The 17,630-nt window shown below is 45.2% G+C and overlaps 2 protein-coding genes across 6 annotated transcripts; both read right to left on the reverse strand.

Moving 5' to 3' along the window:
* Window positions 1-836: 836 nt before the first annotated feature.
* noct (nocturnin) lies at window positions 837-16,723 on the reverse strand. 5 transcript variants are annotated; one of them, XM_011487183.3, is made up of 6 exons: window positions 16,580-16,723; window positions 11,086-11,331; window positions 2,991-3,124; window positions 2,711-2,906; window positions 1,759-2,090; window positions 837-1,684 (listed from the first exon to the last, which is right to left on the reverse strand). In XM_011487183.3, the coding sequence occupies exons 3-6, from the start codon at window positions 3,114-3,116 to the stop codon at window positions 1,172-1,174; spliced, it is 1,167 nt and encodes a 388-aa protein (XP_011485485.1). In that variant the 5' UTR covers window positions 3,117-3,124; window positions 11,086-11,331; window positions 16,580-16,723; the 3' UTR covers window positions 837-1,171. The 5 variants fall into 5 exon arrangements, with proteins under 5 accessions (XP_011485485.1, XP_004065606.1, XP_011485536.1 ...); XM_004065558.4 differs by having other exon boundaries at window positions 2,991-3,127; XM_011487234.3 differs by lacking the exon at window positions 11,086-11,331 and having other exon boundaries at window positions 2,991-3,127.
* LOC105357190 (trichohyalin) lies at window positions 12,336-16,570 on the reverse strand. Its single transcript, XM_020710529.2, has one exon. It carries the CDS (start codon window positions 16,212-16,214, stop codon window positions 14,004-14,006), a length of 2,211 nt encoding a protein of 736 aa, XP_020566188.2. The 5' UTR covers window positions 16,215-16,570; the 3' UTR covers window positions 12,336-14,003.
* Window positions 16,724-17,630: the final 907 nt, after the last annotated feature.

Here is a 17,630-nt window from a genome sequence, read left to right on the forward strand (position 1 = left end):
GGACTATTAATATGTAGTTTTAGAGTTGGATAAGCTAATTCTCTCTAAGAATTCTGGTACACCTCCTGTCCGTCCTGGGGGAGGATCCCTCTTTCATGTGGGCACACCTGAGGTTTCTTCCGGAATCCGTTTTTTAGGAGTTTTTCTTTACTGCGTAGGCGGGTCTACGGGCAGGGATTTCAGTTTAGTTTAGTTTGTTTAGTAAAAGTTTAGTATTCTCCTATTGAATTCTATGCATTTATGATCCTTTTGATGTACGTTTACCTTACAATTACAGGTACAAGCCCATTGAGATGACTGTTGTTGTGAATTTGGGCTATTTAACCCTTGTGCTATCTTAGATGACCCCACCCTTACATGGACGTGTTCTCCCTACCATGACAAAGATGGATAAAGGTGGAAAGATTTCATGTAATAGCACAAGGGATAAATGAAATTGAATTGAATAGAAGTTTTTGGCTTGTTTGTAACATTTTTGGGTAACCCTTGTGCTATCCTAGGCACTTTGACATTGGGAGTTGGGTCATCTAGACCCACTAGACAGTGCTCTGAACCTTTTTTCTTCAATGATTTGTGATCTTCACTGGTGTCCATGGATTACATGAAATCTTTCCACCTTTATCCACCTTTGTCATGGTAGGGAGAACACGTCAATGGAAGGGTGGGGTCATCTAAGATAGCACAGGGGTTAAAAGGGAATTGGGGACTTTTGGAAACTTTAGGTATTTCTTTCCAGACGTCACAGGTGGCTTTTTGTTTTAAAATATCTGGAAATTAGGAACCTTGCTTCAATCCTGCTAAGTTGTTTATGTCAAATGTTAAGAAAAGACCTTAAACATCAGGCAAAATCTTTTATTTTCTACTATACATCAAAAGTTTCTCTTTTTCCAGCATGGTCATAAAAGTCAAAGTTCAGTTTTCGTCCAGATGGTGGCGCAAAGCAGTGACCGGGTGAGCAAAAGCCTTCAGAGTTTATGGAGGTGGACTCTTTCAGGTCCACATCTGGCCGTCAGGCTCTTCCATCTTTTCCTGAACTTCACATTCCTGCTTTCCGGCCTTCTTTCCTTCCCGGTTTCACTTGCTCGCCCTTCTCCTCCTCGTGGAGTGAAGGGGACCTGCAGCAAACCTCGGGCTCCCAGCATCGGCGCTCCCTGGATGCGGCTGTCCTCCTTCATTCCTTCTCCCGAAACGTAAAGTCACAGACCAGGGAGAGGTGGTCGGACGGGTAGCTGTAGGATGGGAGCCGGTCGGGTCCGATCTGCTCCTCGGTGGGCATGTCCAGAACCGCGTTTACTTTGAGGGTGTCTCTTGTGTACCAGATGTAGTCCAGAGTGGAACAGCACTCCCCCGTGGCCCGGATCTTCCAGGATGTGTACTTTGGTTCCGTCGAGCTGTCTTGGCTGAGTTTTTTGTAGGCGGAGTCCAAACCGAGAGGAGAAACGGCAAAGTGGCGGTACACCTCCTCTGTTGGGACGGCGTTGAAGTCTCCACAGATGAGCAGAGGTATGCTGTCTTCGCCGAGCCTGGCGCAGAGTTTATTGGTCAGATCCTGAAGCTGCCAGAGGAGGTCTGATCCCTGAGCGCTGCGAAGCCACTCCCAGCCGGAGCGAGCCTTCAGGTGCGTCACGGCCACGCACACCAGGCTTCCCGTGATGCGGCAACGCAGAGTGGTCACTACGGCGACCTGCGGAAGGAAGACGCAGCTTAATAGAACGTTTCTTCTCCCCATCGTGCAGAGGAGAGTGTGATGGGACCCACCTGGTTGGTGGGGATCATGATGGCGTAGAGGCGCGTGCTCGTGCTGTCCAGCAGCTCAAATCTGGACCGGTCGAAGAAGAGCGCGCAGCCGTCGGGGCCGTTGTTGCCCTCCACGTAAAGACACGGGGAACAGGGCTTGGGGCAGAAGTGACCGCTGTACCCCAAGCCCGCCAGCACGGGTTCAAAGGTGTCGTAATAGTGGTCCACTTCCTGCAGGCACAGGATGTGTGGTCGGTAGGTGAGGATCTCCTCCAGCAGAAGACATTTTCGTTGGGACCAGCAGAGGGCGTCCAGGGGACACCGGACGAAGTTGTCCACGCCTTCTCCCAGAGCTGAGGGACACAAGAGTCAAAGGCCACGCCGGTTTAAAGCAGACCTGAGGTAACGACAAACGCGGAGCTACATTAACATGAAACACTCCTTTCTAATGCGAACTTCTTGATTTTAACATCCCTTTAGTCATTTCAATTCAGTTCTTGTTTTTCAATGACAATATGAAAAACGACAATCACATTTTTACTATTTTCTTTTAAATTAATGATCCATCCATCCATCCATCCATCCACTCTGACTCTGCTGATCTATTTTCAAAGCGCTCTCGGTTGTCTTTTAATGACGATTATGCAAAATCAGGAAACCTGTGTGGGCGGGACCACTAGCGTGACGTAAGCACGCCCCACTTCCTTTCACCCATAACTGAGAGCTCTCTGTTTACACTCTCTCCCGCTAGCTTACAGCCCCTCACAACCCCAGCCTAACATTATCAGAGGAACCAAAATGGCGAGTGATGTTTTTATTTGTTTTTATTTGTTTTTAATTTGAATAAAGAAATACTCAGAAATGCAGTTTAATGTCCTCCATCATCAGCGAAATGTTAAAAAAAGTGGGTCTCTAACCTTTTTAACAGTTCATTTTAAATCAATACATATATTTTGTGAATCGTCTGCAGTACCTTGAGCCAGGATGTTCCACTGCATTACCCTGACGGGGCTGTTGGGGGCGCCGTGGCCATTATTATTGAGATGGACAAACTGCCTGTGGAGGCGAGGGGGCCGGTCCCTGAGCGCCTCCTCGCACTGCCGCAGCAGCTCCTCTGGGTCAGGAGGCCGGACGGAGGAGCCGCTCTGCTGCTGCTGCTGCTGCTGCTGCTGCCACAGAGCACCACAGGTTGGTGTGAGCACCCACCTCTGCATTCAATCCGTTCTTAAGGAGAGAAAAAAAAAGTCACCAACCTGGTGGAAATCTGGATCCAGGTTGGTGTTGTCCAAATGGCGGGGGTCCAGGTAAGGGCGGGGGGAGCTGTTGCTGCCCAGGCTCTGAGTCAGGGTGCTGTACAGCCGGGTGGCCCCTCCACCCATCTGACACACTGCTGAGAGAGAGAGAGACCAAAACAGAGGAAACCGTCATTTACACGGAAAGGAACCCTCAGCTCAGCTGGAGGTCAAACAGTCTGAGGGTTGAGGGTTCCTTTCAGAGGAAACCTTCATCCCACACCCCTCGGACCGTTTGACCTCCAGCTGGTGGCGGCGCTGGGATTAACCTCCACCGAAGCATCTCTGAGTGACGGGGAGGCGCTCATCTCATCCGTGCTCACATATCAGCCAGGAGGAGGAACCGTCCTCTATAGATCCGTTCCCAAACCGGTTCATTCAACTTTTAGAGAATAGCCGCTTAATTCGTTTCTGTTTTATTTCTTTCTCACAAAGATAGGCCACGCCCACAAACAAAAACAACCCACACCGCTTTGTTTGTTTTTTTTGTCTGGTCTGGGTTTCCTTCGTTTGTGGTCAAGCCACGACGGCGGCTTTATCTATGGATGAACGTTGCGACGAATCAGAAAAAAAACACAACTTTTGTTGTAAATAACAACAAAGGGATCAGAATGCAGATAAGCCTGGTTGTGTTCTGAATGAGTGAAAAGGCGGCACACCTCCCAACCAACTGCCAACCTTGTGGACTCCACACCGGGTATAAACAGACAATAATAATAGACATGAGTTCATGACAAATGAAAAGCATCAGCAGGTTTAGAGCACAAACGTGCAGCCTGAACTCCAGATCGGTTCATTTTTCACGTCTTCTACGTGGGTTCAAACCTTCAAGTTTGCATCAAAATGCACTAACGTCACGCCGATCCCTGTTACTTTTCTCACAAGTAGAATGCAACCCAATAAATGTGGGTAAAGTATAAAAGAACTGATGAGACGTTAAGAACTCGATACTGATCTTTATGAGAAGCTTGACATTAATTTGGTTTCATAAACTTTCCAACCGTTAAACCGTTTCCAACCCCAAACATTCCCATCCAGAAGCTTCTAGAAGAGCATATTTATCAATGAACAGCTCCCTCTTCCTCCAGGTCTGAACCTGCTCTCAGTTTTCTTCAGCTTAGAATCCAGTGTCGGCAAACGGCGGATGGACTCGGTCCACAGATTTATAATCGACCCAAACGGATCTTCTGCTTAAAGTCGAGCCAACACCCCCCCCACACACACACCAGAAAGGGTCATGGGGGGGTTTTCATGGTCGTCTTTTACTGCGACGCACACTGACTGTGATGAGAAGAGCAAAAGGATTGGTGCCTGAGAGCTGAAGCCGACCTCTGCTCTGCCGCACAAATCCTTCTGTCTCCCTGCAGATTAGCCTGAGCAGATACAGTCACTGTTTCCTACGTCCTTCACAACAACCTGCAGCGTTTCTACACTTTAAAAAAAAAAATCTTCCAGTGAAATGGCAGTATCGTCACAGACAACATGCAGATTTCAGAAGGAGCTGCTTCTTTTCTTACCCATCGTCTGCATGGTTTTCTGCTGTTCTTCAGTGAAAGGAGCTTCTCTCCTTCAGTGTGAGCATCAAGCTCAGCAGAAAGTGGGACTGAAGACAAACCGCTGAGCTGCCGCCCGTTTAAAGCCGGCCAGATTAGGAAGTGGGACGTCACCGAGCCACATGGAGAATTCCAGCTCACGTGCGGCTGGACAGGTTCAGTGGGTTACTCGCTTTATGCAAACCGGCGGCTGCGGCTGCGGCTGCATAAGCAGAGCGGGGCTGCGCAGGTGCACACATGCAGGAGCTTTTACAAAACATCTTCCCGTGTCTGTCTTATGTAAAAGCAAAAACTCCACGCCTGAGAGGAAACATATCAGGGCTGTGCTTTTCCACACGCCTGAAGTTCAAACTTAAAAGTAAGAATTTACAAAATGAGGTCCTGAGATTAAAACTTTCTGCACATTTTTTTAATAGACTTGGGAGGAAAAGAACAGCCAAAATAACAAAAAATCCTCAACAAAAAGTTACTTTCCTAAACTTTTCAATGTCACACATTTTCATTTTGATCCAAAGATCTTTGTATTGAAGAGACAGACGTTTTCTTGGGCATTCCAGAGATTGGTGGGGGCGTTAAGGTCTGGATAAATCCCAGTCTCGTGCGCCATCTGAACCCCTTTCACATTATTTCCTCCACCTCTAAATCCTGATTTTGTTTTGCTGGAATTTGTTTCGTCACCAGAGAAGGAAAAAACAATGTGAAAGCAGAGCCGGTACCCAAGGAGAGGCAGCAACCCCAGACCATAATACTCCCCCCACAAGCTGTTCTCTGCAGGTGAGTCTCTGATCTTTCTATTCTGGACTCCTCAGACCACACCACCCTGTCTTTTCTGCTTCACCAGGGTCCAAACTGAATGCCAGATTTAAGAAAACTTGATGGCATTTTCAGTGCTTTTCCAAAGCAGGATCAGAGGAGTTTTGTGAAGGAACCCTTGTTTGGTCTGCCTGTAAAAACAATGGCTGTCCGCGCTGGTATCTCAGACATACAAGTCCAGCGAGTTTTCTTCCCTTTCTCACTTTCAAACTTAAAACTCGATCAGGCCTTGAAGGGTCAGGAAGTGCATTTATGGAATTCATAGGTGGCTTTTGTTTTTGGTTTTTGAACTTGGAATGAAAGGCTTCTAGTTTTGTTATCAGTTTGAAACGATAATGTTTAAATACAGATATGACTTTATCTAAGACAGCAAATGAGAGAGATTGGCCTTATCTCAAATAATAAAGACCCACTCTGATGAAAGTAGTGCTTTTATCATGATAGAGGGCTTTATATTGAGAAAATAAAGCTTAAAATTGCATTTCTGTTTTCCTTCATTCAGATCGGTGTGAATCTGGAGCAAAAAGAGATGACAAGATGATTTACTCTTTATTTTTTGTTAAAAAAAAGAATATTTGGAGCTATTTCAAATCATTTTTGATGAAAAAAAAGTTCCTTTGTTTGTGAAATGATTCGTTCTTTCTCATAGCTTTCTCTATTAACTGTTTTTTCATCTAAACTGGGAAATGAGCTAAAGACTCTCCTGGACTGGTGTTATGTATTTAGTACTTTTCAGTCGCATATTTTCATTTTATTTTGAAATAATGAATTTCTTTTTATTTACTAATTTCTTTTTCACCTCACAACTCATTTGTGTTGTTTTTTTTAACCAGCATACTTCTATAAGGAGCTTGGAACTGCCATGCCTTTGCTTCACATAAACGCGTGTTTCATAAATATAACTTTATGATGCAACATCCTCTCAGAACCATTGTTTCTCCTGCAGGATGAGTTCAAACGTAACATATTCCCTACTGGGGTGTTTTTGCTTTCACATTCTGCAGGTTCTTGTGTTTTTTTTCAGAAAAAAACCCCCCAAACTTTTTGCTGCAGTTAAATGTTTGTTTTTTCCTTGAATCTATGTCAGCGTGTCATCAAATACACAAACAAACAGAACATTTTGTTAGTTCTTAGTGATTTGACACTTTATCACAACTGATGAAAGATTAAACGTGTGGAACCGCACGCAGCGGACACGTATGTCAACGTGTCAGAACGAACACGAATTGGGTTTCATTGTGGGAGAATCTTCGCATCAGCAAAAAATACTCACAGACTTCCTCTTTAGTAAAGAAAAAACTTAACAGAAGTTATGATGATTTGCAGTTTTAAAAAACTAAACTAAACATGTACTTCTCCAAGGGAGGAATCAATCTCAACAAATGCAATCTCATATTATTAAAAATATGCTAATAAAAAATATCTATTTAAATAATAATATGGTCTTCAAATTATAAATTGAGCATAATTACAAATTGGACTGATTTTGGCTCCAACAACTGTAAAAAAGAACAACTTTATAGCTAACTATAACTGACAGGACATTTCTGTGTCTGCCTTTGTTTGTTTATATTATTCCATACATTTCATAATTCTATGCACACAAACGTTGAAAATGCTAAACATGATTTGTCTCTTCACTGCTGCAGGCAGCATGACAGCGGTGCACGTGGCAGACATGTGCAGCTCTGGTAACCACTTCCTGAGCCGGTTTTCTGCAGAACTATGCAGGGATCGGACAAACCCAGGCAGACGGCAGCTGTGCAGCCCGGCAGGGACAGTTTGTTGCATAATTCAGTAATAATTTCATAATTCTACTGCTTTGTTTTTGGTGCATTATCCCAAAAGTAAAGCTCAGAATGTGGAGCACAGACTGAGTTATGGAAATGTTTTTCTTTGTTTCTTAAGAATATTCCACCTTTTATAAACATGAGAAATGCAATATTTTTCTTTAAAAGTAGTCTTAAGTTTGTAATTAGCCCAAACAAACAAACAAAAAAACAAATATTTTAGGGAACTTGAAAAAAAAAAAGCTTCCAGTAAACGATTGGATTAAGTCAGCAAAATTTTCTCTGCAGAGGCAGATCTAGTGTTGCAATTCTCAAGTTTTCCTAAAAAAAACATTTTAACACACACTAAATATATTATGTACATATATAAAATATGACTGCTATAATTATTATATTATTAATATTTAAAAATAATTACTAGTTTTAAATGTAGACCTTTTCCAAAAAATTTGAATTCCATGAAAAAGTGTATATATTTTCATAATTCCATGCAAAAGAAAATAACTTCGAAAGAATTAATTTTTTTATAAATCAGGGTTCCAGCTCATAAAATCCACAAAAACGGGATTTCAGAAAATAAGAAGAATGTGGAGAAATCATTCTTTGATTTTTGGAGAAAGCATAAAGAAAGATTATGATCACATCAAATCCAAAGAAAGTATTTTCTAACCCTTGTGCTGTCTTGTGGGGTCCAGATGACCCCACTCCCAACGTTGGGAGTGGGGTCATCTGGACCCCACAAGACAGCACAAGAACTGAATGATGATTCCATCTTCAATCCTTCAGCAGTCTGGGCAGAGAGCAGGTCTGCATCTCCATCCAGATCCTCATGAAGTCCTCCAGAACTTTCTGCTAGACTGTTGCAGGGATTCCAGGTTGAAGGAAACTGAGTTTCCCAGCGCCGGACATCGCCGCCCAAATCCCGACAGAGTGTGCAGATTTCACACTGGACCTCCAGCAGCTTGGGTTCTGCTCCAAACCCTTGGACCTTGACTCTGAAGGCCACACTTGACTTTCTATCAGGAAACAGGACATGGGTCCAACAGTCCAGCCCTTCTTCTCCTTGGCCCAGGGTCAGAAGTGACCCGGGGAACCCGACAGCTGTAGCCCATCTCCTGAAGCTGTTCCTCCACCTCATTCTTCCTGAATGTCTGAAGGTTCTTGAGTCTTGTCTTCGTCGTCTCCAAACAGTCGCCTCTCAGCGACTGTTTGGTTTAGTCGCTACAGTAGATGTTGTTGGTTAAACTCAGCTTAACCCTTGTGCTATCTTAGATGACCCCACCCTTACATTGACGTGTTCTCCCTACCATGACAAAGGTGGATAAAGGTGGAAAGATTTCATGTAATCCATGGACACCAGTGAAGATCACAAATCATTGATGAAAAAAGGTTCAGCACACTGTCTAGTGGGTCTAGATGACCCAACTCCCAATGGTAAAGTGCCTAGGATAGCACAAGGGTTACAACATTCATATTTGGGAAAATTGAATGTTTGTTGTGTTTTTTTTTTAGCTGGAACCCCAATTTATGTAAAAAATAAACAAATAAATACTTGAAATCAATAAAAAAGGGGAATCTATGTTCTATGAAAGTTATATTTTTTATTGGAATTGTGGAAATGAATACACTTTACCATGATAAGGGTGTGTACATGTCTGTGAGTGTGCATATACAGACACACACGTGTGCTAGGGGAGGGTGATAACAGCAGCTCATGTGAACCTGAGCTGCGGTTAAAAGGTCAGAAGGTGTCAACATTCTCCATTTACTCCACACTGGGCGTTTTTCCAAATTCTCTCATGGCTTCTTGCAGAATTTTCGTTTTGAAATTCTTTTATGAATTGAGGTTTTTGTAAATTTTATAACACTGTTGTTTCTTTTTCTTTTACTTATTCCACGTCACTCAACACTGTTGGTGACGCTTGGCTTTCTACAAATGTGCTGGGTAGAGTTGATCTTTTATTTTGAAAACATTCATTTATTTTCTCCTCACTTCAGTAGAAACACATCAGAGGACTGACGTGGACTAAGAACTTAAATCATTTTCATTTTTAACACGACTATAAAACAAATGCAAATAAAGTAACGAATAAAATCTACAGTTTTTTATTCGTTCATTTGCCATTACGACATAAAAATGTTTCAGTATTCCTTTTTAAATAGACAATAGAAATATGACTTATGCAGATGTTAGTACGTTTTTTTCAGGGCTAACAACACAGATTTCATTTAATTATCTGTTCATTCTGTTTTTTATGGTTGTTTTTTCTTGAATGAAGTAAAGGAGTTTAAAACTGTTCGACATGAAGTCTGCAGTTGTAATAAAAACCTACATTAGCAGGAAGCAGAAATGTATTTTGTTTGCAAAATGAACTTTGACGACATTTTTCGTCTTTTACTTGTTGTTTTTCCAGGTTTGCTGTCATCCAAACTCGGTAAAAGTAGAAGAACAAAATCTGGAGTCAGCGTCTCACGTTTGAGCGTTGGGGGGGGGGCTCGTCCGTAAAGGTCAGGCGTGCCTGCTTTCCGTGATGTTCAGTTGCTGGAGTTGTCTTTGACCTTCAGCCAGCCCGGCTCCTCCACAGCAAACCCAAACAGACGGCGTTCTGTCAGCCAGGAGGCTGCAGCCTGTTTGACGACCCCAGCAGGACAGAGCCTGAGACGAACGAAGACGAATGTCTGAACGTTTCCCCTCTGGCTGAACAGAAGTCTACCGTCTCTCCTCCTCTTTTGTTTAAAGTCATCTTTTCATCCATTTTCAAAGTGTTCCCAGTCGTCTTTTGGTTGTAATTATGCAGTTTTTAGACAAAATTCTAGGACATAGTTTCTGCAGAGCAACAGGAGATTGTTAGGAAATTCACCTCGGAGTTGTGGGCGTGGCTGTTGGCGTGGGGTAAGCTCGCCCTGACTTCCCATCATGCCTTTGTTAACACTCTCTCCTGCTAGCTTACAGCTCCTCACAAACCGAAACTAACATTAGAAATGGCGAGCAGCACCGGAGCTCTTCAGCCGTAGACAGATGCCCCATCAGGCGAGGAAAACAAAGACGTACTTGGACTTTTTCATCTACGAGTGGACGCATCAGAATGGAGCGGAGCAGGGGGCTAGTGGCTTCCTGTGGTAGCTTCTATGTCACTTCTACAGGCTTTTCCCTTAATGAATTGAATAAATAAATACTTAGAAATGCAGTTTTAATCTTAATTTCCTTTATGTATGTCCTCCATCATGAGAGAAATGCCACAAGAACACGTTTAAAACCCCCATTTTCATTATAGTGGGTCTCTGAAGCCTTTACTGGTTTACCGGGGCTGAAGAGGTTTCGCCTCGTATCCGACAGGCTTGAGAGAAGAGGCGGAGCATCTTCAACTTTGAAAAAGAGTCATTTGGACTGAAACTGTTTCAACTTTTTCTGCTATATAACCATGCTGGACGGATGACAGTATAAATCCCGACCCTCCGTGAGAGCGAGAACCTGCCAAAAAAACGTCACCAGAGGATCCTGACGGCGTCTTCCAGATAACGTGTTTTCATGTCAGAGCGTTAAATGAAACGGAAGTCGGAAATATGTTGTATTGTTGACACAAATTATTTTTAGGGGGAAGTACCCGAGAAGTGGAATCCTTTTTTGTTTCGATTAAAATGTTGGCGCACTAAAACAACAAAAACAAACTATTTTGGGTGCAGTCCCTCCCCCAGGACAGAATGGTTGGTATTTGGAGGACTGATTTCGATGGACGATTTGGCTTTCACTTTGTTGACACTGCAGCCTGGATTCAGACCAGAACCGCTTTGAAATAGAAACTGCAACTCATTCTGAGCATTCCTTTCAGCTAAGTCTGACTTAATTGCCACTTAAGTAAAAAAGAAAAAGAAAAAAGCACTTCTTTTCTGAGAACTTACCTTCTTAAAAAGTGTAATCTGGTAATGTCCCTCGACTTCCAGCTTTTAATGAAGCGGTGTTTGACCTGCGCCTGACTGAACGGACTGAGAAGGTGGCTCCTCCAGCACGTGAGTCTGTCTTCAGGGTAAACAGAGCGTAGGTTGCTGACTGACCCCCCCAGCAGCGAGGCAAGGTCACGGCGCCGAAGGGCGGCTCCCTTCTGCCATCTGCTGGCCGGGAACAAACCAGAGTCCGAGCAGAGCAGCCTGAGTAGAAGGAGAGGTTTGCAGCCGTCAGGAAGAATCAAACGAAACTCCGGAAGCTTTTGTCCTTCTTTTAATTTTCCAAAGTTCAGAGCAAATCAGAGGAACCGGAGAGAACATTCAGTCAGTGATTTGATCCCCGTTTGCACCAGTCAGCAAGTAAAAATGTACTTTAGACATTGAACCGAGCTTTGCCCTGATGACTTCAGTGACTGAAATCGACTTTACACAGAACAACAATGGTCTAATACGTCGCTTAAAAGAAGCTTTGGTAAATATGTGAACAGATTCGCACAGTAAAAGTGCAGAAATGAAGCATCAAGGGAAAATGTTTTGTTTTTAATAAATGAGATCTCTTTATCTTGGAATCAGATGAAGAAAACTTCCAAAAAGTTTGGAACGTAGTCACAATAATTTGTACCAAAGAAACGCACAAGAGTCATCAGCTTGAAAATGACAAAAGCTATAAAAATGTATAGAATATCATTAGATATTGCTTTTAAAAAATCCTAAAACCAATGTGCTGTTCTTTTTCACGCCCTTCATATGCTACCATTGTTCAGTCCTTATGAGCGGCTGTCTGAGGCTTACAGGGTGTCTTCAGCAGACGGCATATTTCCGTTTCCTTACAATAGGATCACAGAAGAACGTGTCAGAAAAGTCCCGTCTTGTTTTTTTATCCGTTTTGTGTCATCTTGACCTGAGACTGAGAACAGGCTTTCTGATACCACACAGCAAATCTGACTCCAGAAAGGCTTGAAATACTTTAGATTTCTCTCCGCAGATTCAAAATATGGGTGTTCCAGATGCAGCAAAGCAGCCCAGACCATAACCAAGCCTCTGCCGTGTTTACAACGGGGACAGGGTCCTTAAAGACAAGGATGTACCGTGACCTCCCAGATCTTTGGAGGTTGTTTCTGGGTTCTTTAAAGACCCAATCTGACAAAAATGGTGTTTAGAAAATGTTTTTTGTGGCATTTTTCGTATGATGGAGGACATATATTAAGAAATTTAAGCTTAAAGTTGCATCTCTGAGTTTTTCTTTATTCAAATCATTGTGAATCGGGAACAGACAGAAAAAGAAACGAGCTGTTTAATGAATAGTGTGTTTGTGACGGAGAAAATATACTGGGCGAGCCACATGCTATAAGGAACGGAAAAGGAAAGGGGGGGCGGGGTTTCTCCATGCCAACTGATGATCCGCTGCCCCTCTGCAGAAACTATGTCCTAGAAAGTGTAGGACTGGCACTTGGGAAATCAGAGTTCGTTTCCCAGGGGATGCGATGAGCTTCATCTAGTGTGAGTCCTTGGGGGCAAGACCTTTTGTTCTACTATGTACCCACAAGGGGGCCCCCAAGTCTGGGTCCCCCTTTGCCGGTCCCCAGCCCGGATCAAATACAGGGTTGTGTCAGGATGTAAAAATCTCCACCCGTGACTCACTGATTCGCTGAAAGGTGAGCAACATCTGATGTTGGTTTCTATTGAATGCTTTTTCAAATGCCTGGCATTGCAAACAGACAAGTGAAAATGTCTGATTTCATGATTCAGTTTCAGTTTGTGGTTCCTGAAGATGTCAGTTTCCCATAAGTCATGTGTCATCTAACCAAAGCCTAAAAGAATGTGGCGTTTTCTGTGTGGGGACCATGTGACTCTCCCACGTGTGCGTGCATGTGTCTGTTTGTCCTCTTTGCTCCAGCATCAGCAGCTGACTCCGGCTTTTGTTGTTGTTGTTGATGATCAGCAGCTTGCCTCTCCGCGCAGCACAATGCCACGCTGCCGCTCTGCATCCAGAGCTTTTTCTTTGTCATACGACCGGCGATTGGGGGGCATGGGTGCACACGGCAAACAAGAGGGAGCTGAGCACGCTACACGGGGGGGGGGCTCCGGTTACCATTTGTGACCTTATTAGTAACCAGATAACTAGCTTCATTTTTCTACAAATGGTACCAAAACAAACCAGCACTCGCTTTGTGGGGGTTTTCACAGATTTCTTTTTCAGTAATTTACCCCCCAAATACCACTTCAGTTACTATATTACTATGTTACTAAATTAAATTAAATGTAGCCCAAACTATGCCATCTGTGGTGTAACTGATGAATGTTGGGTGCGGTTACATGACCTAGGGGTTTGTTTAGAGTCCAGGGGGGGTTGGACTCCAGAGCTGGTGGGACCCTGCTAGTGTTTTAAGAAAACCCCGCCCCATCTGCTGCTGATTACCTGGATCAGGTGTATTTTGGCAATAAAAAAAAGCTATAATGACAGGTTAGTTAGAAAGCAAGCAGCACACCGGCGGCCCTCAAGGAGTGGAGATGGGCATCCTGACCTTTGGGAGGAAAAGATCGTCCTTTGTCTATTTAAATATAACACGTTGGTTGTTTCATTTCCACGTTAAAGGTTAAGTTAAGGATAAGTTAGATTTAGTAATATTATAAACAAATGTTCAGGATAAGTTTAGACCTTAACCTTTTAAGGATGAGTTCAGTTAAAAGTATTTGTTGAACTAGGTCAAAGCCAATGTGAGGCAGCAACAAACCAAGTAAAGACAAGTAAAGACTGCAGGTCCAAAGTGTTTGTATATTTTGGATTTTGCTCCAATTTATAGGAAGTCTGGGTTATACAGAGGAAATCCAGTCATTTGGAATCATCGTCCTATCATGGCGTTCTGCTGTGACTGTCACGTTGTTGTTGTTGTTTTTTCTCCCAGTCGTTTGCTAAAGTCCAGCATCCGTCTGTCCAGCGTTGTGCTGAAATGCAGCAGCTGCTGCTTCCGGCTCTTCAGCTGCTCCGCCAAAGACCTGATGGACGCCAGCAGGACGCCGTCACGACTCTGCTGGTCCTGAACCAGCACTTCGTCCTGCTCAAAGGCTTCCTGCAGTCTCTCCTTTAAGGCTCTGTGGTGGCGCCTGAACCTCTGGGTCTCCTGCTGGTGGTGGTCTCTGTGCTCGGCGGCTGCTCTGACGTCCTCCGTCACCTGCCGGATGCGGAGGCGGAGTCTGCTGTTTTCCGTGCTGACCTGCTCCAGCTTCACGCTGCAGTCGTAAATGCTCACCTCCACTGCTCTCAGCTCGGAGGCCTGCTGGTCCAGAAGCGCCGTGTACCGCGCTCGCAGCTCCTCCAGCTCCGCCTTCATGTCGGCTTTGGCCAGCAGCAGCCCCCTGGTTCCTTCCTCCGCCTCCTGACTCTTGAGCTCCAGCTCGGCGGTCCTCCTCTGCAGCTCCAGAGTGAGTTCTCTCAGAGTGTCATACCTGGTCAAAGCTTCGTTCCGCTTGGCCTCCGCCTCCCCCAGCGTCTTCTCTTTCTCCTCCACCTCCCTCTGCTTCTCTCTGAGGTTCTCGCCGACGCTCTCCGCCTCTGTGGTTTTCTGCTGAACCCTCTGCAGAAGGACGCTCTCCTCTTCTCTGAACTCCGCCTCCCGTCGGGCGACAAGGCTCTTCAGCCTTTGGAGATCCGCACTTTGAGGCTGTCGCTGGTGGAGAGCGGCCTTTTCCTGCAGCAGCTCCTCGTACCTCCTGACGCTGTTACCGATCTCAGCTTTCATCTTCTCCGCATGCTCCTCCTGCCTCCTCCTCTCCTCCTCCAGCTGCCGTCTGAGCTGCTTCACCTCATCTCCCAAAAGGCCGACGTTCTTCTTCTCCGCATTGACGCCGATGAGAAGCTTCTCCTTGTTTTTCTTCAGGAGTGGCCGGTTGGCCGCCTCCGTCTCCCGTAGGTCTTTGACCTGCCTGTCCATCAGCCGGATCTCGTGGTTGCGTTGGGCGATGGCGGCGGCGCTCTGATCCAGCTGCCGCTTTAGCCGCTTCAGCCGCTGCGACACACGCAGAAGCTCCGCCTTTCCGTCGTTTTCTTCCGCCTGCCTCCGCTTGCAAATCTCCTCCATGTGAGGCAGGGACTCTTGATGGAGCGCCCTCGCCGCCCGGCCCGCCACCACTTTAGCTTCCACCGCCGCGATTTGCTCTTGAAGATCGTGAATCCTCTGACTAAACGTCTCCTTTAAGTCGTGCAACTCCTGTTTACGATTCTCCCACTGCTCCGTCAGTTCTTGATACCTTCGGGTCTCATCTTCTAGCTGTAGCTCACACTGTTGCCATGACGACTTCAGTCTCACCACATTGGTCTCCAGTTCGGCCACATGAACACTGTGTTCCTCCAGATTTCTGCGCGTTTCCTCTTTCCGTTTGTTGACTCGGTCTATTTCTTGGTTTCTCATCTTCACGGCTTCAAACCGGCGATCGATTTCCTCCTGGATCTCCTCCACCTGTCCGAGGAGGCCGGCCTTCAGCTCCGGAAAAGCCTCGCGCTCCAGAGTCGTGCTCTGCTGCAGAGTTTGGAGTTCTTGCTCCGCAGCATTTATGGAGGACTTCAGCTCCTCCATCAGCTCATAGCTCTCCTCCAGCTTCCCCTGCCGCCTCTCTTTTTGGATGAGGAGATCCTGTAAGGTGGCAACAACCTCCTCCAGGTGACTCCTGGCTGTCTCCTGCTCTGCCTGCAGCTCCTTGTTTTGGCTCTGGACTTCCAGCAGCTTGGTGGCGGCCTCCTGGTGGAGCTCGGAGGTGGTGCTGAGGTCTTTGCGCAGCGCCTCCATCTCCTCCGCGTGGGCTGCCCGGGCCGCGGCCGCGTGCGCCGTCACCTCCCCGCGTAGGCGCTCGCGGACGCCGCTCACCTGGTGCCCCCGCTTCCCGTTTTCTCTCGTCTCCACCTCCAAACGCTCGTGAGCCGCGCGCCGGTCCGCCTCCAGCTGGGAGACCGTGGCGCCGACGTCCGACAGCAGGATGCTGGCTTCCGGGGCCCCCGGGGCCCCATCCTCCCGCAGTTGCCGGTTCAGCTCCTCCAGGTGCTCAAGGGCCACCAGAACGGCGGGGAATTCCGGGACCAAACGGGACGCCATTTCTTCTTAAATCCCGCTTTTGGTTGTTTCTAGCTTCGCGTCAGAACGAACGAACGGGACGCCGAGTCAGGTCACGAACGGATACCGTCGCTAGTTTATGATCAGGTCGCCAAGGCAACAGCTAACCCCACCGAGGCCCGCGAGGGAGGAGAGAGTGTCGTAAAAAACTATTTTTCATGTAAATGTCAAGAAACAACAAATAAAAAAAAATACTGTTGTAAAAAGAGGCCCGTGTGAGTCACCTTCGGAAGCTACAACTATCAAGACTCGGTCTGTGTTACACTCTTATGTCACAATGAAAAATTACAAGACACAAATACATAGATAAAACTGATCTAAATGTTAAAAATGATTGATGTGCTTACCTAAAACTAAGGTCAGCCGTCACAGACGTTTACGTTTACCCGCAGATTCGACGAAAATGTCAGTGAAAGTCAGGTTTGCCCGAGCTAACGTCCCACTGTGCACAAGCATTTGCCCGTACAAAGGCAAGCTACTGTGTTGCCAGGTTTGACAGTTTCACGGAAATAAGTCCCACGGGTCTCTGACACAAAGCAAGGCAGCTTCTGCTTATCAAGACAAAAACGGGTAGATTTTGCTTCATAGAAAGGCCGAATGTGGTTTAAAGATTTTAGCAGAACCAACTTTTTCACAACTAACTTAATAATTTTATTGCCTCTTTGTGTCAGAAAAGTCTTGAAACAAACAAAGATTGGACAAAAAATAAATAAATAATAATAATAAATAAAAGTAGGGGTGTGACTATTCATTTTAACAACAATTCGATTCAAATCATAATTTGTGGTTGATGATAAGATTCAATGACAATATTGATTCATTTTTAAACAACCTGATTCACTTGCCAAAATCAACCCAGGACATCTTTAGCCAAAACTTCAACCAGCGTGACTCAGAGATAAATACCTGGTACTGAAAAGTGCAGGTGAAGTTTTCCAGATTCCTTGTAATTCCTGCAAGATAAGCAAGTGTAAATTGAATATGTGTACAAACAAACAAGTAAACAAGCATTAAGGGCAAATCTATTCACATTTTCACATTGGGAGTTTTTCCTTACCGCGAAGGGGGGTCTAAGGGCAGGGATGCCAGTATAGCTTAGTCAGTTTGTTAGTTCATTTTAGTATTTTTCTACTGAACTCTTTGTATTCGTGATCCTTTTGATTTCATGTTTTACTTCGAAGCCCATCGAGACGACTGTTGTTGTGATTTTGGGCTATACAAAAATAAAATTGAATTGAATTGAATTGAATTTTAGTTTCCGAGTTCAGCCCACTGTTGTTTTTCCACATCCAAAGAATCCAAAGGGAACATTATTAGAACATTATAGCACACCTTCTTATAAGACAGCTCCTGTCTGTCTGTCTGTCTGTCTGTCTGTCTGTCTGTCTGTCTGTCCGT

This window comes from Oryzias latipes, chromosome 1, assembly GCF_002234675.1.
Source record: "Oryzias latipes chromosome 1, ASM223467v1".
Lineage (NCBI taxonomy): Eukaryota > Metazoa > Chordata > Actinopteri > Beloniformes > Adrianichthyidae > Oryzias > Oryzias latipes.